Raw genomic sequence first — 23,078 nt, 5'->3', positions numbered from 1 at the left:
TGTGCTTCTAATTGGGCACTTTAAAAGAAAACAAAGGCTGTAATTATGTAATTAGTGGAATTATGAAAGTGACTGAGGGAAAACGCAGCGAATTTGCCAGTGGAACTGTCAGTGGTAGAGAGCTTCATGGTTTTGCGCATCGTGAAAATTGCACTTCTCATACGTGTGCAATCGGCTTGCACACTGTTAATGACACATCCATACCTGGACTGAAGGACCCGTCCACTGTGGTTTGGCATATGGGCCCTCGCACGACTACATGACACAGCTCTCACAGTGTCTCCTCTTTGTTTAGCCTCTGTTTTTGAATAGGAAATGCAACAATATCTCGTGGGTTAAGGTGCAATCCTGTGACGGACAGTGTTTCTTCTATGAAACAGAAAAATGTTGAGGAAGAAATACTATCTTCATGGCCTATTGCATTGGTTAATTACAGAGTTGGAAAGAAGAAAAGTGGGTGGAGGAGGAGAAGAAATACTATAATAAGGAAAGCTTACTTTAAATCTATTATGGTACGGCACAGCAGTTTGAATTCTGTAGCGTGTATTCCTGTGTGCAAGGTTTCTGTGTGATACTGATTGTTACAATTCATATAGTGTTGACTATAGCTACATAACAAAATAGTTTTTAGCGCAGATACTACAGTAATGTAAAGTGAACCTTATTGAACATAGTTTAAAACTGCAGCTAGGCATTACTTTTAAGCAGTGTGTTTTTTTTAGAATATTTACTCGGTGGTAAAGCTGTAAAAATACAATGATAAGTTGCTTCTGTGTGTTAGTGGTGTTTTTGTGGGGAGGGTTGGTGGAAGACCTTGTCCTCCTTGTGTTCTGCACGGCACTGACACAGTTCTGTTGCTGTATCCCTGATGGACACCCTTCAGAGCGAGGCCCCTCTCGGACATTCGAGCGTTAGCTTCCCTTTGACTCCTCTGCCGACCCAGTTACACATTAACTCCCTGCAGCCAGGCTATCTGGAGCGCTACAGCGCTGAGCAAACAGCAGGACTGACACACACTGCCGCCGCCTGATCCCTGGACGAGGACTCCGGACTCCACTCCGCACCAGGGCCCCTTCTCGCGCACACACACCCGGCACAGCAGCGCACACACTGGGCACGGCACGGTCTCCGGCTCCTCTCCAGAGCAACACACGCGTGCCAATGGAATAGGGGGCTCTGGGGAAAGCTCGACTGGAAACCTCTGTACAGGTCAGTAACTACAGACAGAGACAGTGTTGAAATCGCTCTGATCAAAGGCATCCTGGCTGCCCATTTTTGAGCAATAATCGAGCTTGTGCTCCTGGAAACTTTCTCATTGTTATTAGTCCGTGAAGTGTCCTTGGTTAAGTTTTTGATCTGGTCTTTAATTATGGGGACTCATGGCGTATTACATGAGTGAAAGACTTATACTGAATTATAACACTTGTACCTTTATATTTATTCAGAGTCATTCTTACGGACTAATTCTTGTTCTGTAGCTCTACTGTTGTCCTCCAGAATAAGATTATTTTCTTACATCTCAGATTATAATATTGAGTTTAGTTCTCCTGTCTTCAATGCATTTGCTTCTGAAGTCATGTTGGTCAGTTTCACAATAATCTGCATGTTTATCCATTTACAGTAATAGCAATGGAATTGTAATCGAAAGACTAATGAAAAATGACTTGTTTAGGATTGTTAGGAATCTAGATTTCCCTTTCCTTTCTCCTCCTCTGGGAGTTTGAACCCACTTACCAATTAAACTGCTGACGGGATTAACTGCTTTCTGTCCGACTCAAAAGACAAAGCAGTGAGTACAGGTTATTGGGATGTGATTTGATGCAATGAAACCTTGAGAGATCTGTCAGGCAGGAATTGTCTTCACTGTAGTTGCTTTCTGTGGCAGCTGCACCGCAATAGGGTGTGATCTAGAGGTTCTGGATTCAGTCTTAGTGTCTGTCCCTCTGTTGAGATTTAAAACTAAGCTCCTGTTTCAAGGGACTGTCCAGCAGCGTCTTATACACCTTCTGCAATAACTGACAAGTTCCAGTAGATCTGGGGGTTGCAGTGCTGTGGCTTTGTGGTGCACTGTCTCCATTGCTTTCAAGCTTCTGCCCGATTGAGCTGTGCGTGTTGTCATCGAGAACGCTGCTCTGTAGGAGGTCAATAGCATTAACCAGCACACGCGCCCCGGACGGCGTAACTGGTCACACCGTGCATGTGTTTTTTCAGCCGAGCGCTTATGAATGAAAGTGGACAAGCCGCAGCTTGCGCAAGCCTCCCTGATTGTCCCTGCGCTCATTTGATCGGACCTCCGACCCCACTGTGCTTTCATGTGCTCTGCTTTCTATGTAAGCATGAAATTGATTTGTATTCTGAAATGATCCAGGTCATCTGCTTTGGTTTACACAGTTGGTGTTTGCAGGAGAATTACCGTTTACTCTTTGGGAACCAATTTGTAAAGCGGTTTTATAGTCATATTTTGGAAGCCTGGGGTTGTGATCTGTAAGCATGGTGGTTTCCCAGACCTGGTTGGGTAGCCGAACAGGGGTCCTCAGTATGAAAAATAGGGTGGCATTCTAGCAAGCAAATGAAAACTTGCGGTTTGCTCTCTGCTATGACTGCACTCCCAATGCACTTCCTGCACTTCCCCTCTGCAAGGCAATGAAGTAGGGAGAGCGTTGGCTTTTTCTAGGGTTGCCCGGTGTAGCTCAACTGACCAGTGTAATTGAGACTGTGACCTTGCTGGGAGCTTGTTGGGGCACGAAGGTTCCTGAAGGGGGATCCATGCCTTGCTTATATTTATTCCATCCCCAGCTCCCACCCGCACTGGGTCACTGTATATCTATATCATTATCTTCTTATCTCTATCTCTCTTTGTCGTCTGTGTGTCTCTCCTCTCTGCACATCTACACTAATGTAGCTTTGGCATGATGGCTGAGTTGGCCCTGCTAGCTTCAACACTGCAAAAGCTGCACAGACTTTCATGCCCTACTGAGTGGCTTCTGCCATTCTCTGCAGCTGAATATTTTGTATTCCTGACCCTAAACCCTATATTTAACCCACTCCTAAGTGTCAACTGCAGTAATAAAACCATACTCCTTCAGTGTGTCTGCCAATTATGTGGTTTTAAGATTCTTAGCCTAACCTAAATTCTTTAATGCTTGCTAATGAAATTGTCTAACGTATGAGCACTGGTATTTAAGCGGTAACAGTGCCAGATCTCACCATTTATAATATAAGGCTTTGATTACGTGTTCATGACTAAGGTTCTTAGGGCTCCTGGGCTTCCTCCTCTCAGTGGGAAAGGCTGCAGAACCAGTCCATACCCCTCCAATCTCCTCCTGTACCGTATGCTTCGGGAGAGGCAGTCATGCCAGTGTCTGATCTAGGGTTGGGCAAAATACCAGGATCATCACCATATTCCATCTTTCATGCGTGGGTGAAAAAGATAAATTGTGTGTACCTCACAGGAAAGTCTCAAATTAAAGAGTGACCTTGCATTCATTCCATTGTTATTTGGGCTTTTACTGGTTGTTAAAATATCGTGATGACCGTCTGTAACATCCAAAATATTGACCTGTTTTCAAAGTATATTGTCCCCTGCAAGTTTAAATTGACTGCTCGCTCACCAACAAAATACTCAAGTGTTTTTTCTATTTCTGACTTTGCATTTGAGTTCACATCCTGTTGTTCTGTATAAAGAGCAGGCTTCTTTCACAGGGCTCTCCATTTCAATATTCATACTTTTTACACACACACATAAATGCAAGGTAAAATATCTTAATTTGTATTCATGCATTGCCAAGGCTGCAGTGTCCACGTCACTAAATGGCTTACTTCATATTGAAGAGAAATGTTCCAGCCGGTCAAAGCAAATCACTTGTAACCTGAGCAATCTGCCCCCACCACAGGAAAGACACCGAGCAAAACAGTGCAGCCATACAGAATGGGTTCCTTACACTGCTACCTGTTGAGTTGTTTTGGTAGATCATGAAAAAGGAAATCCACAAAAGTGCCTTTACATTTGAGTGATCAGGGTGTAGTGTTTTTTTGCGAGTGCCGTGATTGAAGTAGTCAGCTGTTCTATACGAGCATGCCTTGTGAATCATTTACTGTGTTGCCCTGGGTGCTGTTGGTGTCCATGATGGTGTTCATCTGTCCTTAACTGAAACTATTCTGACCTTAGATGTCCTCTGACAGTTTGTCCAGGAGGATGGGAGAGTAGTTATTCTCACTGGAAATGGACTACTACTATGACTACTACTACTACTACTACTACTAATTTGCATTTGTATTGATCCTTTAGTTAAAAAGACTTCTTATGAATAGGAATAAGGAACTATTTATTAATTTATTTATTTTTTTTCTCCGATGTGATTTTTCCAAAGTTCCATGGCACACCTAAAGTTAGAAGACCTACTGATGTAACACAGTATAGTAGTATAAGGACTGCCTGTGTTTTGGGTGACTGGGCTTTTTAAACTGGATTTCAGTCATCAAGAATGCAGGGCCCCAAGGATTAGGTTTCTTTGCACTGTAAGGCAGTATCACAGTGCAGAGTAAAAATTCAGTGTCATTAGTTAGGCTAATTAATTGCCACTCCATCTTAATGGCAGATTTGGATGTATAAGAAAAATGTCACCATAAAATAAATTCTGGAATTAATTAATTGAATTCAGACGAAGTTAAGATATTCAATTGGGGTTCTGGATGGGTCCAGACTAGGTTTAGGGTTCCCCCAGTATATGTAGGGTTTCATTTAGCCTGGGGGTTGCTTTTCTACTGACTTAACTGAATCTGGTGTAAATTTGATTGGGCCTAGCTTGAAATATCAATACTGGCTCCTTTAAATTACAAACAAATCCTTCCCGATGGAATAAGGCAGGTAGCTTGCAGAAGAATGATGGCTTTCATTCAGAAAGTGCTGACAATGCAGACTAGAGACCAGGAATACCAATGCGCATGTAAAGAGAACTTTGCCTGGGAAGCCCATTCTGGTATCTGGACACAAACCGCATCAGCGTGTCCCCGTGTTGTTATTTCTTTTGCACTAATTGATCAGCCCTTAGTGTGGTTAATGATTGCTGGCTTTGTGGAGGGAGGGAGGAAGGGGTGCCCAATGAACCTCTGGTCATGCGTGCAAGCCTTGACCCCCCTGGACTTTGGCACGCACCACAGGGGGTTATAGTTCCCATATAAAAGGTCAGTGCCTCTCCTGCACAGAGTACTATGGCCCGCGTGTGACACGCCCTGGCTCTGCGAGGGGCCAAACCACAGAAAGAGCACTTCCGAATAGATGCTCTTTACTTAACAGCATAGCTCTGCGGTCAACAGAGCCTTATTAGCGGTGAGGCTTGTCATCATTACTGCCTGTTTGTGTTTATGCCATACAGACCGTGTCAACCACAGCCTTGTCGAGGGGGCCCAGTGCCAGGGCAGCAGGGAAAGGAAGCAGGGAAAGGAAGCAGGGAAGGAGAACATGAACTCAGACTAGGTCTAGAACAGAGGCAGCTTGCGTTGGTTGCAGAGTTGTCCTCTGCCCTGTACGCAACCTGCCCGGCAACTGCATGGATAAACACGAATGTGGATACGGTGCAGCTGCTGTAATTCCCGCTCTTCCCACGTTTGTCGGATGTGGGTGAGACTGCGGCAGGAAACGGCACAGGCCTCGTTGTCCATAAATGGAATAAGAGGAGCCGCTTGATGATCTTGTTAGAAAATGCAGTGGACCATCTTGCCCATCTTGCCCATCTTGACAAAGGGTCCGGGGAGGGGTGGGGGGTTGATTGTTTAATCTTTTATCTGCCCATTAGGGTCGTCTCTTGCCCACATCCTCTCCTCCTACACTCAACAGCTTCTGCTCTGCCTTGGCACTGCTTCCCCTCCTGCCCTCATGTGTCTAACAAGTCAGTGAGTTTTATTTTGGAGTCAAAATCTAACATAGATCAGACATGAGACAGAATGCAGAATAGCCCCCCAGAACCCCCCTGGGATCAAGAGCCAAAATATCTCTTGTGGTTGTGGTTGCACTCGGATGTGGCAAAGATTTAACGCAAGGAGGCCCTCCCAATGGCCTCCTTGGCACCAGGGGCCTTAGCAATAGAGAATTCTCCATAAATCCAGAAAGCAGAGCATCCACTGCTGCCATGGAAGAGCATGCAGGGGGGGCTCTGTCAGCACCTTACAGAGCAAACGGTAAGGATTAGCAAAGTGGCTTTGGAAACCCAGGGCCCTGTGATGCACTTAGTCTCTGACCAACCAGTGTGAAGGATGTGTTGGCCGCTTTATCTCGCATCGGTTTAACAGTAATCTACCCAATTGAATTGTCAGCCAAGAGATCAGTGTCGTAGTCCGACTGGCAGTGGCTCTGTACCCTGGGCCATATGATCTTTAATCTATAATCCCCACCCCCCCATCCAGTCTTCAGGGGTCGACAGATGTAGCCGGAGTGTGCGGTTGAGGCCCAGTGTCACACCTCCGACTCCGCCTGGGGCGTGAAGAATTCTGAATCTGGCTGCCATTTACCGATTTTACCAGGAAACGAGTGGGGAGACTGTTGCCCAAGAAAAAGGGTGATTTTTAAAAAGCAAAAAGACAGTGTGGGGGTTGGTGGCTGGTTAAATTCCAGATTAAAAGCTTGTGATGTGGCTTCTGCAGAGGCAAGAGTGAGCAGTCTAAGGAGGGAGCTGTGGTGCTGGTCTTGGTGAGTCACAGCCCTGGCTCACGTCACAGGGGAAGTGTGGGGGCAAGCTTACTGGCAGGATCAGACCTAGACCTGCTCGCTAACCCCCCCCCCCCCGCATCCTCAACACATGGCTGAGCGCTGGAGTGATCAGAGCTGCCATCCAGCAGAGAAATCCTCTGTGACGGTCATTCTGTGGACACCCAGTGGACACTTGGCTGTGACGACGCTGGCGGCTGACCTTTAACTAATTTCACGAGGTACTTCTTGGGTTTATTTTAAGTGAAAATTGACATCACCCAATCCTGGCTATGACTGTCAAATCACTCTGGGACTTGCATTTTCCAAAAGCAGGCACCAACTTAATAACAATAAATACATGAATAAATATAATAATAATCACTCTGGTGGAAACAAGAGAATGAACCCCAGTTGGGCCTTATGTTCTTTTTGCTGTTGTTTTCCATCCTAATAATAGCACGGGGAGGTGTGAAAAGAGGCAACCTGCTAAACTGATCTCAAGGTTCCTGTAAAGAGAAGGACTAAAATAATACATCATGATACCTTGGTGATCTACTGCTCTACAGTCCTCAGTAACACTTTCTCCACAGAAACCTGAACCAAATATGCCCAGAGAACCCTGTAGGAATATCCTCAGGCTTGTACAAACAGAACGACCTGCTTAGTGTAATAAGTTTAATGCTTAACACAGGGAACATGAGGGCAGCTTGAATGTCTCTGAGCATGATGTAGAAGGAGGTGTCTGAGGAGTGCAAAGTGCAAGGCAATCTGATATTTCCATTGTGTCAGGAGTCACTGGGTCACCCTATAATCATTACATGGGGCCTCTAGTAGCTCACTGATTAGGGCTCATTCTCTGATAAAATCGATCAGTTTTCTAAATTTGATAAAGTTAATGCATGATATCAACCAGGACTGTCTACCAGTTTTTAAAATCTTCTTCCTGCGTGGCTTTCACATTTTAAAATACAATTACAGAAGCTCATACAGATCTTCAAGCGAGTCCAGCTATCCTACAGGCAAGTTGTAGAATGATAATCAGCATAACCCAATCAGCATTGAAAGGACGCATGGTTTGTGTTGGCCTATAACATGCCAATTGAATTTAAGGGTCTCCATTAACATTGTGTAGTTTTGTTGTGAATTAAAGAGACTGTAGAGCCCAAAGAGAAGATCCCGGAGGCCCAGTGTGTTATAAGAGGGAACTGGGCTGTGAGAAGGCATACAATTTTCTCGTCCGATTTGGTTAACCCTACGAGACCTGCAGACAGGGACGTAATTTTATTAGTTGTGTGACTGCATTTCAGGAAAGGGAACAGGAATGATGAAGAACAGGCTGAACAATTGGAGCCCCAGGAGGAACAAGTGATCAACCTTGCCGTGGTGAAACACTGAGCATAAAAGGGCCCAGACTCAAACACAGCTTGTTGTACGGTTTGGCGTTTCGGGGCAGACCATTTTTTTTTTTTTTTTTTTTAATTCTCTCATGACAAGCTACCTAATTTCTAAAGGGAATCTGTACTTGGTTAGTGATAAATACAAGAGGGGCTATTGATTATTACAATCCTTTTCCCCCATGCTGCTCACAGAGTGACTGATGTGACTTTCTGAGTGTTTAATAATTTAACTCCCTGCCGAATCCTTTTTTTTTTTTTTTTTTTTCTTAGCTGGCTTTTTCCTTTTAAAATAAAAAAATGTTCTAAATTATCATTGATTATTTCCTTCCATGTCTCGCCAGTACCTCTCCTGGGATGCTGTTGCACTGTTTAATTATGCTGAAGTTAATAGTTTTTTTCCACTGTTCACACTTTCCGATTGTTAATGGCCAAGCTGAAAAAAAATATGAAAAAACAAAAAGACTGAAAAACATGGCCTTCCTTCACATCTGCTTTCACTAACTGAGAGTCTTTGGTAATTTGCAGAACAGCTTCTTTCACTTGAATGTCCGAACTGGCAAAGGTTGCAATTGTTCTGTTTCGTCTGGGGATGTGAATAGTACAAAGATCAGAAGATGCAAAACCAGAATCCTCCTAAGGCTAAATTTAGATGAAGATTATGGACTGAACCACAGAGCAGTGTATGGACTGGTATTAATATTACTCTTGGTATTTAGTTTTTTGGGTGGTGGGAATGACAGAATTCGTTATGAATTACAGGAGGTTATACACAAAATCTTTGTTATATAGGCAAAGTTACATGTGCGTACGTAAGGTTCCCTTAAGATTACATGAGCAAACGGCGTATGGCCCTTGCTACACCACTGCTTCTAACCCAGAGTTTGTCACGGATTATTTGCCAGCTCTTAACCAATTGGTACAGGTCTGTTGTTCTGCGACACACATCTTTTGTGTCTCTATGGAAGTGTGGCGAAACGAGTCCTCCCCGCACTATCCTCACCCCCCCATGTCTCTGCTCTCTCCACAGCCATGGACTCAATGGCAGTGAGCACCTCAGCCATGGCCTCCGCCGATGAGTTTGACCGCAACGCGCCGCGCATCTGTGGAGTCTGCGGAGACAAGGCCACTGGCTTCCACTTCAATGCCATGACGTGCGAGGGCTGCAAGGGTTTCTTCAGGTATGGTACCATGCTGAGAGACCAGGGACTGAGGTGGACAGGGATAAGACACAGTGCTGAGAAACAAGGGACTGGAGGGACAGGGATTGGACACTTCTGAACTTTGCATTGATCCTCCATGTGTGAATGTGCACCTCTCAGCCCATCTCAGCCCACACAGACCCCCACAGCATCATGCCCGTCACTAAGCACTGCCTGCACGCGCTCCCTGTGGTCTTTTCCAAGAAAAACTGGTTTGTTTTTTATGACTTCGTGTATACCCTTCATATAGATGTGCTAATGTTATAGTTGTCAGGGGAAAACAAACAGCATGTACTAATTATAGGTGGTTTCTCTATTTAACTGTATGTTTATAATCCTGGCCCTGGAAAAACCACAGTCTCTTCTGGTTTCTATACCATCTGAGAATGTTTTGTCTCGAATACATCAGTTTAGTCTAATTAGTATTTTCCAGATTTACGGATCGTTTGAAACCTTTCATGAAGGTCTAATTTATGTTTTTTTCTGATATGAAAGTGCTTTTAATTAAATGTTGTTTTGAACATATATGTTGATTTCATGCTTAGTTTGTGAAATCCTTTGGCAAAACAGACCATTCATAGCACAAAATACATGGTAAATCTCTATATACTGATATCTGTGGTACCATGCATCTTCGTGTGTGTGCATGTGTCACTATTTAATCCATGTGAAAACAATTGCTGACATTAGTTTGAATACAAAAATGGTTTGCGAGGGTTGTCAGTAGTTGCAAAAAAATAAAAAATAAATTACGAATGGCAGATCCACATTGAGGTACAATCGTTCAGTCATCTGTAATGACAACTTGGAATGCAACACATGTATACTGCTGTTGCTGAGAGTAAAATTCCCATTTACTCTATTACTCTCCGTCTGTCCCCTTATGAAAATGGATTTTGGCATAAGCTAAGTAAACTACAGCTTAGGGCTTCACATTATTGCTAAGTATGTTTTAGATAGATGATCTTTTGGTTGCACAGTAACCTGTGTAAAGCTTTGGTATTTGTATTTTCATTGTCCTTGCAACATAATACTACACTTTTTAGTTAATGCTGTGGGGCCTCTTAAACTTGCATGTCACAGCATGTCATAATCGGCCCCTGCTTATAGGTTTCAATAGAATTTAATAGATTTACATTTTTCTACATATTATTTATTCCAAATACTTGTTGCATAATCATAAAGCTACTAATGTCTGTCCAAAACCAGGTAACCAAAGCCAGCTGCTGTGCAAAACCCCATGATATAAAAATAAAAATACAATAAAACATCCCATTATCATGAATATTGCTTGCCCCGAGAACAACACGACTTCATACATGTTTCTAAATGATGTACGAGAATGCTGAAATGGCAAACATGATGCTCCAACACAAACGCATTTATTAAATATGGCACGAGAAATGGTGCAATCGGCAATCCCATCTTACACGGCCACAGAAACCAATTGTTACATCATAATTGGAGAGCAGTCGGAATCAAACACTAAGTTTGTTGGCTCAAGTTAGTCAGATACACTTATTACTTAAGGTTCTTAACAGAAACATTTCTCCTACAAAGACATTACTGTAATTATAAGTACATATATGTACCTTAAATCAAATAAGTACATATACGTACATAAATAAATCAACACATACAAATGTGTGCATGTATACACCGTGCTGGTATCCAGGATATGGCTTGTAGACTTCAATTTTAGTACCTGCGGTATATGGATGGCTTCATATTTTAACTGTCATGTCACGTCTGTCAACACAAATAGTCAAAGCTGTTTGCGTGACAAAAAACCAAAACCAAAAATCTATATCCTAGCAGATGACACGGAGGATCTCCTTGAAGAGCTTTATCTGACAGTATCTGAAGCACTCGAGCTTCCACCTCCTCCAGCTCTGCTCTGTTCCCCGTTCATAAAGCCAGACAAAGTCCTCACAGATGTACATGTTTCAAGTCTGCTATTCTGAGCCAGAAATGTAACCGCTGTGTGATGTCACAATTCAGATCCGTCAAATAATAGAGCATTTAAGAGCCGCTCAGAATAGTCGGCTGTGTGATTGTACATCACAAGTTTTCTATATCTCATTATTTATATTAATATATGTATATGTGTGGCATATTTGTGTTTATAAGCAAAGGTAAATTGCTTGCTGTAGAAAATTACCTATTTCCCCTGTCATTAGGTTACATGTCTTAATGCCAGGTCTACGCAGATCTCATCATTTCTCTCTTTGTGTAAATATTCATGATCGATTTTACAGGTTGTGGTTACTATGGTTTTGTGTTCTTGTACGAACCCTCTACTGCCATCTACTGTGCTTTTCGAGAGACTTTCTTTGCACAGTGGGGGAAATTTCCACAGTTGCATGTTTCCCGTTGTAGCGCCTGTTGTTGTTAAAAAAAAAAAAAAAAAAAAAAACACAAGAATTAGTCGATTCTTTATTATCTCTGAATCAGAAGGGTTGTTCTGCTCTCCATGAGTGTTAGGGACTACCTATGTGTAGACCGGAGCTACACTGGCATTAGGCAATCTTATAAGTTTTGTACCCCGATCGATCCGTGCGATGGGGCTTGTTGATGCTTTTTAACCTGTCCGATAAGGCACACGATTGGATTGAGCTTGCTTCTGTGCTCCTAGTCAACTTTGTCCCTCGGTGTCATGGTGTGAGCTTCCTATAATTTCTGACCTGTTGAGCTGTTTACAAGATTCTACCTCCGCTCCCTCCCTCCATGGTTTCTGTGAACTGTGGTTGTGCAACGTGCTAGAGTTCATTCACTCGCAGCATAATAGCGCTGTTATGAATGAAGATGCACCACCGCACATGTGACGGGCTTGTTGTTTGCTGCCAGCAGCTGATGTGACTAACCTGCAGGATCTGTTTTTTTTTCTCTTCTCTCCCTCCCCTCTCCCACCCCTCTCTGTTGGTGTCTTGATTGTTTATCTTCTCCTTTTGTAGTTGTGAACCCTCTTCCTCTGCCTTTGAACCACTAGGTCTTTACCCGTCAGGTTAATTTCAGTCCTCCTCAGAGTAATTGACAGACTAGTGAATTGTGACTGGCCGCTGTCCATCATGCTGACTGGCACTTTGCTCCAGATGGGTCAATCTAGTGCCCAGGTTTATTTCTGTCATTATAGTGTTGCTTCACAGCTGCTGTCCCTGTTTTGTATTCCTTCTTTATGGCCTTTCTGTTGAGTTCGTGATCATAGTGTCTGATTCCTCAGTTTATGGTAATCCACATGCACTAATCAGATTTATATATTTATTGATCGATTTGATTTATTTATGTCTTAAGTGCTGAAATAGTCTGTAAATGAAAGAAAAAAACACAACACCAGTCATTTATGCCAAGGCTGAGCGGTAAAGTCAGTGTGCATTGTGAACCAGCTGTCTTTGCGTCTTTTTCGCTGGCCGATGGAGTCTGGTGGAGGGCCGTATCTTGGCTGTACTGTGTACCTTTAGTGTGCTTCAGGTTTCTTTTTGGTTCCCTGCAGCCTGCCTGACTGTCTGTTTTTGTATGTCTGTGTGCCCTCCTCAGACGCAGTATGAAGAGGAAAGCCAGCTTCATCTGCCCTTTCAACGGGAGCTGTACCATCACCAAGGACAACCGGCGGCACTGCCAGTCTTGCCGGCTGAAGCGCTGCGTGGAGATCGGCATGATGAAAGAGTGTGAGTATGGTATTATGTCCTCTGTGAGATTACCCACCATCTTCCTAAATACAGCTAAAGCTGCAGTTTTAGAGGCGCAGTTTGAGCTTATTAATCTGAAGGCATCAGACTTAATGACTGTAACTAGTTGACAGCCCTATACCGCTGCTTGTCCTCGGTAGAGGTGCAGGGCTCTGTAGCGTGGCTGGCCTGTGGGCAGGAGCGACCGGGCAGGAGAGGGGAGGCGTTGGCTTGTATAGCACCGAGTGACAGTGTGGCACAGGGCCCGGGCGGAGGCAGTGCGATGATGGATGGTGGCCCGAGAGAGTGCTGATGAGGTGCCAGCAGTGACAGGCGTGTGTGGGCGCCCTAATGAATGGCTGACTCTGTTGCAGTGACTGTTGTTCACTTTTCAGTCCCCTGAATGGAATTACCATCCCGTACTAGTCTCAGAGTGTCCTTTATCAGCATATTAATGAATTTCAAGTCTTAAACAAATACAAAATAAGAGACATGGTGTAGATTTTTGGTTTGATAGTCTTGTGCTAACAGTCTTCCACCTGTACAGAGGTGGTTTTGCAACAGAACTGGATGGCTTGTTCTTCTAGTTGTACTTTGTTTATGGGGTAGATAGTGCTGTAAAAGTAGTGGGCTCTGACATGACATTATATGCCAGCTATAATCTCCGCTTCCTGTTGGAACAGTGGGATTGCTCTGTGTGACTCGTGGCACCAAGCTGTGTTGACACTCCACCAATTGAACCTTTCTTATACCTGGAACAAATTACAAAGAAACCATTTGAATGTTTGCTCTCCGGGAGATATTGCTTCGGAGGTAGCCATTATCCCCGAACGTAACGACTACTTAATCGTTAGGGAAGGATGTTGTTTATGCTTTCGGAGTCTAAAAGGGTGTCACATTCGAACGGGTGCAGTCAAGTGCTCTAGTTTAAAAGCCATTGTAAGAATGCAGCTTAGATCTAGGCTGAGACTTTCAGGGGTTAGCATCCAGTGTCGAAAAATGCAAACTCTTCTCCTGCAGTGCAATTACTGTTCCGTGATTTGTCTGTATGTGTCATATTCTTAAGATCTACTTCACTCTGCCCTGATAGTCTGTAAAGTAAGGAGAAGGAAAAACAAAATTTAGGGCATGTTGTAATGTTTTTGTTAGGAAAAAAATAATAAAAAAATTGCAGATTTGAATGCAGGTTCTGACAGGGGAACAATAAAATGGTATGCACAGTGAACCAGGGAAAACTGGTCCCCTCCCATGTTATGAACTCAGTTACATTGTCCAGGGTGTCCCATGATATTTACCACCAGTCTACAGAAATAAATAATGGTCAAGGAAAAGAGTTTGGACTAATTCCTTGGCAGCTGAGCTGAGAACGTAAACAAACATCAGCATAACTGGGGGCTATGTACTGGAACACACTGATCCACCAATAATGACCCCTTTTCTCCTGGTCAGACGCACGCGCGCACGCGCACACACACACTAGCTCTCCTCCCAGTGGCCGATGGGTTGTTCGCATTGTTCCGTCTTTCAAGTCTCCGTTAACCCAGGGCAACTGGCCTCACCTGTCCCTGATCACTGTCGATAACTATCGTCCTTATTAACAATTCTGTTTGTGCTCTACAGAATCATTGGGAAGGGGCAATCTGTTTACACAGCCTTGTTTGTATTGAAGTATGGTAATGTTTGAAGAGTTGCAAAAACAAAAGGGTTACAGCAGGGACAGAGTGCTGTGTGAATACACTGTGTTGTCCCTTGTGTTTATCTGTTCCAGAAAATAATATAAACCAGAGAATAGTCCATAGTGACTGTAAGCTTTTCTCCAGACTCCAGGACAACGGTTTAGTCAAGGGAATACACTGTCTTCAACTGTCTCGCTCTTCTGTTCGTTCTGCCGTACTGCCTATTTTATAAAGCCCTCCGTGGTACATCGCCGAGATAACTATTTCCAATGAGAGTGACTCATTCAAGGTGCTTTTATTATCCGTGGAAGGGTACCAGGTGCTGAGTTTCAGGTCGATTTTGTAGATGTGATGTTTTTATTTGAAGTTGTCATTATTTTCTCATCGCCTCTTCCGTTTCCACAGTCACAGCTTTTTGTTTTTTGGTGCTGCCCTTCTGTTCAACACAGGCAAAGCAGATAAACAAAGATGGAAAACTCTGTGTGTCAATAAACCATACCCAGTGTTTTAATAATAATCGTTTTCCCGAGAACAGATGCTTTACATCCTCGCCAAGGCCAAAGCGGATTGTTTTGCATATTACATATTACATATTACATATTAAGGTTTCAGTCTTAACAGGATAAAGAGATGGTGTACTATTGTCCCGTTTACTTCAAAATAGACCGTCACGGGTTTTTAACCCCTGTTAGTTTATAAATCCTGCTAAAAGACCAAGCAAAGCAAAGGCAAAGGTCTAACCGTCTGTCTGTCTGTGTCCATCCGTCTACCAGTTATCCTGACCGACGAGGAGGTGCAGAGGAAGAAGGATATGATCCTCAAGAGGAAGGAGGAGGAGGCCCAGAGGGAAATGTCGCGGCCACGGCTCAGCGACGAACACAGCTCCGTCATCACCACACTGGTGGAGGCCCACCGCAAGACCTACGACGACTCCTACTCCGACTTCAAGCAGTTCCGGGTCAGTCCCGCACTTACACCTTTACCTTGGCTATGCACTACTGTGGTTTACTATGGTACTATATACCTCTCTGTGCTTTTCCTACACTTTACTTTTTGGTTTATCATGATATATACTATAGTAAACGTTGATAAGCTTGTGTTTTATTCTCCGAGCTGTAAATTGGACTCTCATTTTCTGCTGGTATAGGCACACGGTGTCCTTTAATCTTGATTCAGGGGATTTGTTTAGTGTGTTCAGCTGGGGTCTGGTCGGTGCTGTGAGATGTGTAAAGGTGCAGTATGCCATTAAGTGGTGACTTTGTTGTGCAGCCGCCAGTGAGGGCTGGCCCAGTGACGCGCAGTGCCAGCCGAGCCGCCTCCCTCCAGTCCCTATCGGACACCTCCTTAGATTCCTTCAGCCAATCGCCAGGTGAGCCAATCGTGGCAGGCCATTGCCCTTTTACATTTCACAGATTCATCCCAGTGCTTGAGCTCAGGGCTCAGGTTTGGACCATATTCCCAATGCAGAAGAAAAAACTAAAAACCGCATTTCTATTCTGATATTGTTTCTAATCTGTATCCCCAACAGTTATAACCTCATATTACGTTAGACTCTGCCAATCTGCACGGTATCTAATCTTTCCTTTGCACCCCCAAGACCTGAAGTTTGTTCCTTCGGGTGCTGGTATTAGCTGCCTGTTTCCCCCTCCCCCACCCCAGACTCGATGGACATGAATCTGATGAACTTGAGCAACTTGCTGATGATGTACCAGGAGAGCAGCCCCCAGTCCCCGGAGGACCCCGCCCAGCTCTCCATGCTGCCCCACCTGGCAGACCTGGTCAGCTACAGCATTCAGAAGGTGATCGGTTTCGCCAAGATGATCCCCGGCTTCAGGTGGGTTTGTGCATGATTGTTGTTGGGTTTTTTGTGTTCGTGGGGGTGGGGGTGTAGTAGTTTTTGCAGTTGTTGTTGTAGTAGTAGTAATAGTAGTAGTAGTCTGCTGTTGTTTGCCTGTGTGCTCATCTCCCTCTCTGCCCCCCCCCCCCCTCCAGAGACCTGACCTCTGATGACCAGATCGCCTTGCTCAAGTCCAGCGCCATCGAGATCATCATGCTTCGCTCCAACCAGTCCTTCAGCCTGGAGGAGATGTCCTGGACCTGCGGCTCCCCCGACTTCAAGTACTGCATCAGCGACGTCACCCGGGGTGAGACGGCACACAGCTGGTCTTTGGGCCACGTTGCGACATCACTGCAGCTTTTCTTGTTCAAAGCAGTTGGTTAAGTCATGTTCTCCACAAAAATAGAATAAAATAAAAATAACAATCCTCCTGGGAATGTGCGTGTGGTGGGCATCACTGTTGCTCCCTGCTGTTACCGAGATCCTTGGACCAGTCACGTCCATGAAGGTGGACTGACTCCTCAAAGAAAGGGAAGGTGAATACGCGAGTTTGGGTGGTGAGGAATGTGGTGCGCAATGACAAGTGCTCTGTACATCGATATCCGATTTGTGCCAGGTATCAGATGGTAATGGGGCTGATATCCATTTTTTTGGTTTGTTTATTAATTTACTTGCTTCCTGATTGACTACCAGACTTAACCCCTTGCTTTCTCCCCACAGCCGGACACACCCTGGATCTCCTGGAGCCACTAGTGAAGTTCCAGGTGGGCCTGAAGAAGCTCAACCTGTGTGAAGAGGAACACGTGTTGCTCATGGCCATCTGTTTGCTCTCTCCAGGTCAGACTCTGCCCCCCAGTTAGGATATTTGGAGAACAATTGACACAGTCGTCCGCTTTATGGTTCTTTACGGTTCCATATGCCCAGTCCCATACAGATTTCCTAGTGTTGCTAGTTTAGTGTAGCTTTGTTTTTTAAATTTGTTTAATAGACCATTCTAAACAGCTTTAATTACCTTGTAATGGGGGGGGAGCTGGGGAACTGGGATTGGACTGCAAACCCTCTGTGTGTCCCTCTTTCTGTCTATGTCTCTCTCTGTCTCCCTGGGCGTCCCTCTGTCTCTCTCTGTCTCCCTGTGCGTCCCTCTGTCTCTCTCTGCGCAATGGGCCAGCCGGACCACAGTGGACTCCCCAGTGTAGGTGACCCCGCATGTGTCTCTGTTTCAGACCGGCCGGGGGTGATGGACCACGCTCGCATCGAGGCCCTGCAGGACCAGCTGTCCGAGGTGCTGCAGGCCTACATCACCGTGAACCGGCGTGGGCGGCTGCTCTACCCCAAGATGATCCAGAAGCTGGCTGACCTGCGCAGCCTGAACGAGGAGCATTCCAAGCAGTACCGCTGCCTGTCCTTCAAGCCCGAGCACACCACCCAGCTCACCCCACTGGTGATGGAGGTGTTCGGCAACGAGGTGTCCTAGGTGTGCGGCGGGAGGGTGCGGCCGGGTAGGGATCCCAGCGAGAGGGAGAGAAGCAGAGCAAATTCTATATGTTTATATCTATTTTTAAGACTAGTTTCTCTGATCATGAAAGGATAATTTAGCTGGTATGTATTATTCTGTCCTGCAAATAAGTGCATTTATTGGTGTGTGGGTAGGTGGGTGTGTGTGCCTCGCGTTCTGGGGCGTGACAGGTTACACGTAACTTGTGCCCCTGTTCTGGGTGGCAGTTTCTGTGAATTGGGAATATATTTTGTTATTTTTGTTAAGCAAGGACCTAAGGTGTATAGACCTGGTTAGAAGATGGATTTCTCCTAGTAATGTCCCCAGACGCTGTTTGCCTGGTGAATGCAATGTATCCTCTCCATCGGCCTGCTGTACACACACACCCATAGCTTACTTAAAACACGCCTGCGTTACGAGCTGCCTTCTGTTTTCCGTTTGTGTTTTTAATGTCTGTATATAAGGATTTTAAGATAACCACTTCTTCGTGGTCCAGGCTGCAGAAAGGATGTTTCTGTAGGTTTTGTTTTTAAGATTGGAGAACACACTTGGAAGAGCAATTCCACTCTCCCCCCACACAGACGCACTTTCTCAGTGACCTTCAGCTTTAGCAGCTCTGCGCCAGCGCTGACCGGTGACTTTTAAGATGCAGCTATCAGGATATGGACGGCCGCCTTTTATTGGTGCATGCTGCCCGCCAAGAACACAATGAGCAGGAGGGTGGATTTGTACATCGGATGGACTCTTTACTTCATTTTTTTTTTTCTTTTGGGGAAAAGGGGCTGAATCGCATTAAAGAATCCTTCAGCTCAGTTCAAACGGGAAGTGGATGTATTGTATTCTGCAGAAACTCTTGAATCTGTGGATTGTCGTGCCCCAATGGTGGCCTGCCTGTCCTCCCGCCGGCATCACAGCCAAAGTGAATGTCGTCTCGATCCTGGACCTCTGCTATACAGTAAATGGGAAAAAAAAAAAAAAAAGAAAAAAAAAAGGTCCGTTTCTCCTGGTTGTTCTCTTTATTGTGCTACCCTCTGGTGGTCTTTTGTGTAAATGCAATGTGTTCTGTGTATATATAATATATATATACATATATATATAAATATAAACTAAATACGTAATGCAAGGATAATTTAAAACTCTGATATATATGCAAATATTATGATTTTTTTTCCTCCTTTAGATAACACATATGGCTTTTGTTATTTTTTTGTATGGGCGGGGGGGTCTGTTGATTTAAATGGTGAAGTGGAAGGGGAGGGTTTTTAAGATGGATTTTAATGTTCATATTATGCTGATATTTAAATAGGACAGAATGAGAGAGAGATGATATCAGCTGCAGTTTTCAGTGGGGTCTGACTGGCTGCTTAGTAGCTAAACGTGCTTTCAGTTTGTACAGCCTTCACTCCAATCTCTCTCGGTCTGCTTGTGTGGCGGGTTGTGCAGGTGACCAACGCTTCATGCAGTGTCACCTGGGGCTCGATGAGATTTATTCTTTCTCGATGCTTCCTGGAGACGCCCATTTCCTCATGCCTTTCTGGTGTGCTCCCTTGTAGTGACATCAGATGAAAGAACAAATGTAAAAATGAATTATAAAAAAAATAATCAATGTACACACACACACATGATCTTCAGGTTGCTACAGCAGGATGAAGGCCTCCCCAAGATAAAGAAATATATATATGTGTATGTTTGTGTGTGTGTTATAAATTTTATGCTAATGTGGCTCCCTGCTGTTCATCGCTAATTGCCACAACCTGCAGTGTGTAAATGTGGGTCTGTAATCTGTAATTAATTATGGTTCTAGAAAAGACTGACAGACTGACTGACAGAAAGAGGACAATTCTGCTCAGGAAATGTTTTGGTATGTGACAGTGTACTGTACCAAATGAGCAAGGCATGCTGTGTAGATTACACTCGTATTGGATGTAGTGAGTATGACACGTACAGATTCTTTGGTTTCATGGTGAAGTTTTTATGTTTGAGATCTGCTCTTTCTTACAAGTGCCAAAGGGATCCCCTCTATTTAAGTGCCAAGCTTGAATTAATATATATATAATATATATAAACCACAAAACCATTGTTGTAGGAGGATGGATAATAGATGCTCCTGTGTTTGTTTAAGTTACTGACAATAAAGCAGTATATGGCTGGTGTGAGTAGTGCTTTCCTCACATGGTACAGATCTCATGAAAGTAAGGAAGGCGTGGCCATCACAGCTTGAGCCCGGTCCAAACAGAGCACGTGCCACGTCAACTTTAATATCTTCCTGTCTGTTCAAAATGGCGCACAGCTCTTGAACCAAAGCAAACTACCTCTGATGCTCCCTACCGTTTGCACAGTTTTTGTTTCTGACCTAGATATTGGATAATTCCCTCAAACCTAGTTTAGTCTGCCCCGTTTTCGACTTATTTTACTTACAACTTACCTAATTGTTTTGAGTGCAGCTTTGAACTACAATAGACATCCCTGTACCCTCTTGAATGCTGACAGTGTAATTTTCTAAAAATTGTCATTTCTTGCCTCTGGAACCGGAGCTCAATCAGGCCTAGCTCTCAGTGTATTCATACATGTGCAGAAAAGTAATCAAGGAGTCAATGAGATAAAACAGTTACAGTCTTCACATTTATTTTTTAATTGTAAACGCATGTACATTTTTTGTCACAAGGAGGTGCCCAAGCTGTGCTTAGATGTTGTTTAGACTATTAACAGCAACAACAACTAATTAAATCCGAATAAAGTTCTAGACTCAAAGCAGAACAGCAGAAGACTTTCTCCATTGCTCCCAGCTGCTTGCTCTTATTAAGGGAGCACTTGCAAGTCTGTCTGCTATATTGTCAGACCCCCGTGGGAGGACCAGTGTTTTATCCCAGCTGTTAACAGTCAGTCTGATTTTAGGGAACTATTTTTAGTCTGTTTTTTTTGTTCTTGTTTTTTCTTTCCCTGGTTGGTGTGTCACAACATACCTGGAGTCTGGGAAGGGGGCAGCAGCACAGTTTGGACAGGGAGGGTCAGAGCTCTTGGCAGGCCATGGCCGAGCTGCTCTTGGTGTGATGCACTGCCTGTGAAAGATCAGACATTGTGAAAAACCACTGTCAGATTTGACTGAGAACCAGAGGATCGACTGACTGACTTTAACAAGTGTATGAATGCCGTCCGCTTCTAAACGAATACATGGGTAAGAGCACGGTTTCTTTTCAGTTGGTTTGTCTGCTTGGTGTTTTTATTTGTATTTTTTCTCTCATTATTTTATAAGACTGTCAGCCAGTTACAATTCAATGGATTAGGTTTGAAGAGAAAGTACGTGGACCCAAACACGTTCCTGTTTTGAGTCTGTTTAAAAGAAAAACACTACCCAGGGGACTTGCTGCTGTGGTTGGTGTCCCTCAGCCCAGAAAGCTGACACTGACCGCCCAACCAGGATGACGGACTGCACACTGTGGGACAGAGCACGTCCTCTGTCTGCTGTCCACATGTCCGCCTGCGGAGACGGAGGGCTGTAAACGGCCCATCACCTCCTTCCTCTGCCCAGAGCTACACTACAGCCTCTGTTACCTCTACATATCGGCCCAAGACAGGGAGCGGCCAAGTAAAGTACTGGTTGTGTGCCTATGGGTGGGGGAAAACAACAAGGGTCAGGTGCGTTGGGCATCGAAGGTCAATGTTTTGAGACTTTTGTTTGGGAGTCTTATTGGAGGAGTTGATTTTCTCTCCCTAGTGCCTCTGTGTGCTGTTCTGTCTGCAGTTACTACAGGGACCTGAATGTCATAAAGGCCCCCCTGAACATAATGCAACTGAGCGTTTCGGCCACTCTGCTCTTTTCCCCGCAACACAGGTATAAATATCAGCCTTCTGCGTGTCGATGTGCATCAAGGCTTGTGTGACACACCAGGACAGGTGTTCTGGTGTGTTATTGGCTGCTCCATTTTGTGCTCAGTGTTGTCACGCGCATAAGGTTTTAAGAGGGCTGGGCCCAGTTTCAACAAGGAAGAGCTTGCGTAGTATATCCAAGTGGAAAGATGGCAAGAATCAGTTTGTTGTTGTTGGGGATAGTGCCTTAATTAGTCCTCAGTGTACTGTTTAAAGTCAAAATGGTTTTAAGCAGTTTGTTTCTCCTTTGGTTTTCCTTTTCTCTTTTGCAAGATTAAAAAAGGCTTATATAATTAAAAAAAAAAAGTGTATGTGGGGGGACAAAATCAGTATAGACCTTAATATGATTAAAATCAACTATATTGCCTTAAAAGGAAGTGACTTGTATTCTTTTGCATCTCTGTTACTTCGCAGAATGACACAAACAACAACAACACAACTTGCATTGAAGACGTACCTCATGTAACCTGACTCCATCTCAGTGAGTCTTACAGAAACTCTGGTTAGTAACCCTGTAGTGCGAGAGGCCAGGCTAGGCCTCAGTTTTGTGCCATTCGGGACAGTTAACCCTTTCCTTTCATGTCATTTTCTTTCTTGATCTGTTTTACATAGAAGGATAGATTCTACACATCTCTCATGAAACGCAGTGCTTGTGATACTCTTGCCAAGCTTGTGCTGCCGACCCAACTCGCTATCCCGCATGTCCATATTCGACAGTTACAATTATGTTCTTATTACTGTTATTGGTATTCCGATTATAATTGATAGTATTATTGCAATGCTCAGTGTTGTCCTGTTTGTCTTTGTTGCCTTGTACATTTGATTCTGTGTACTGTAAGTAGTAAAACAAAATTGACAAATTCAAATAAAAACTTGTACGTACTGTGTCGATCACTGTAAACGTCTGTTGGTGGAAAATTATTTGGAATTAACTTTTTTTTTTTTTTTTTTTAAATTACATTCCTGTAAAAAGTGTGTTTCACAGTTTTCTATAGTGCCGCTCATTCGGTGTGGGTCACGGCTTGGTTCACGGGGGTGTAGTTGCAGTTTTGTTCCACATGGTGCCAGGCTTTACCAGCATGTTCAAGATTCTCTGCCATACTCCAGCCGTGTCAGATCCCTGCTCCTGATTTACTACCGGCTGATTTTGGTGAGTGGAAACGACAGCACTGGGTGAGTGAGTGGAGGGCAGTGGGAAGGGTGAGGCTCAATTTTGGTCTGTCCAGTCCATTAAGGGTTTGTCTGAGCTGATGTGAA

The 23,078-nt window shown here is 44.2% G+C and overlaps 1 protein-coding gene across 4 annotated transcripts in view; it reads left to right on the top strand.

The window, feature by feature from the left end:
• The window catches only part of LOC136752756 (vitamin D3 receptor A), a 47,018-nt gene extending 24,296 nt beyond the window's left edge, over positions 1–22,722 (top strand). For 3 of the 4 annotated variants that reach the window (XM_066708332.1, XM_066708333.1, XM_066708331.1), the window contains 8 exons: positions 9,110–9,260; positions 12,816–12,946; positions 15,396–15,580; positions 15,892–15,991; positions 16,282–16,456; positions 16,615–16,766; positions 17,180–17,296; positions 17,683–22,722. In XM_066708332.1, the coding sequence (XP_066564429.1) occupies positions 9,112–9,260; positions 12,816–12,946; positions 15,396–15,580; positions 15,892–15,991; positions 16,282–16,456; positions 16,615–16,766; positions 17,180–17,296; positions 17,683–17,933 (1,260 nt within the window). In that variant the 5' untranslated portion in view covers positions 9,110–9,111 and the 3' untranslated portion in view covers positions 17,934–22,722. Of the gene's footprint in view, positions 1–1,012; positions 1,210–9,109; positions 9,261–12,815; positions 12,947–15,395; positions 15,581–15,891; positions 15,992–16,281; positions 16,457–16,614; positions 16,767–17,179; positions 17,297–17,682 lie in introns of those variants that run through there. The other variant, XM_066708334.1, reaches the window with a different exon arrangement.
• The last annotated feature ends 356 nt before the right edge of the window (positions 22,723–23,078 follow it).

This window comes from Amia ocellicauda, chromosome 7 (genome assembly GCF_036373705.1).
Source record: "Amia ocellicauda isolate fAmiCal2 chromosome 7, fAmiCal2.hap1, whole genome shotgun sequence".
Classification (NCBI taxonomy): Eukaryota; Metazoa; Chordata; class Actinopteri; order Amiiformes; family Amiidae; genus Amia; species Amia ocellicauda.
This window is presented reverse-complemented; position numbering and strand designations above follow the sequence as displayed.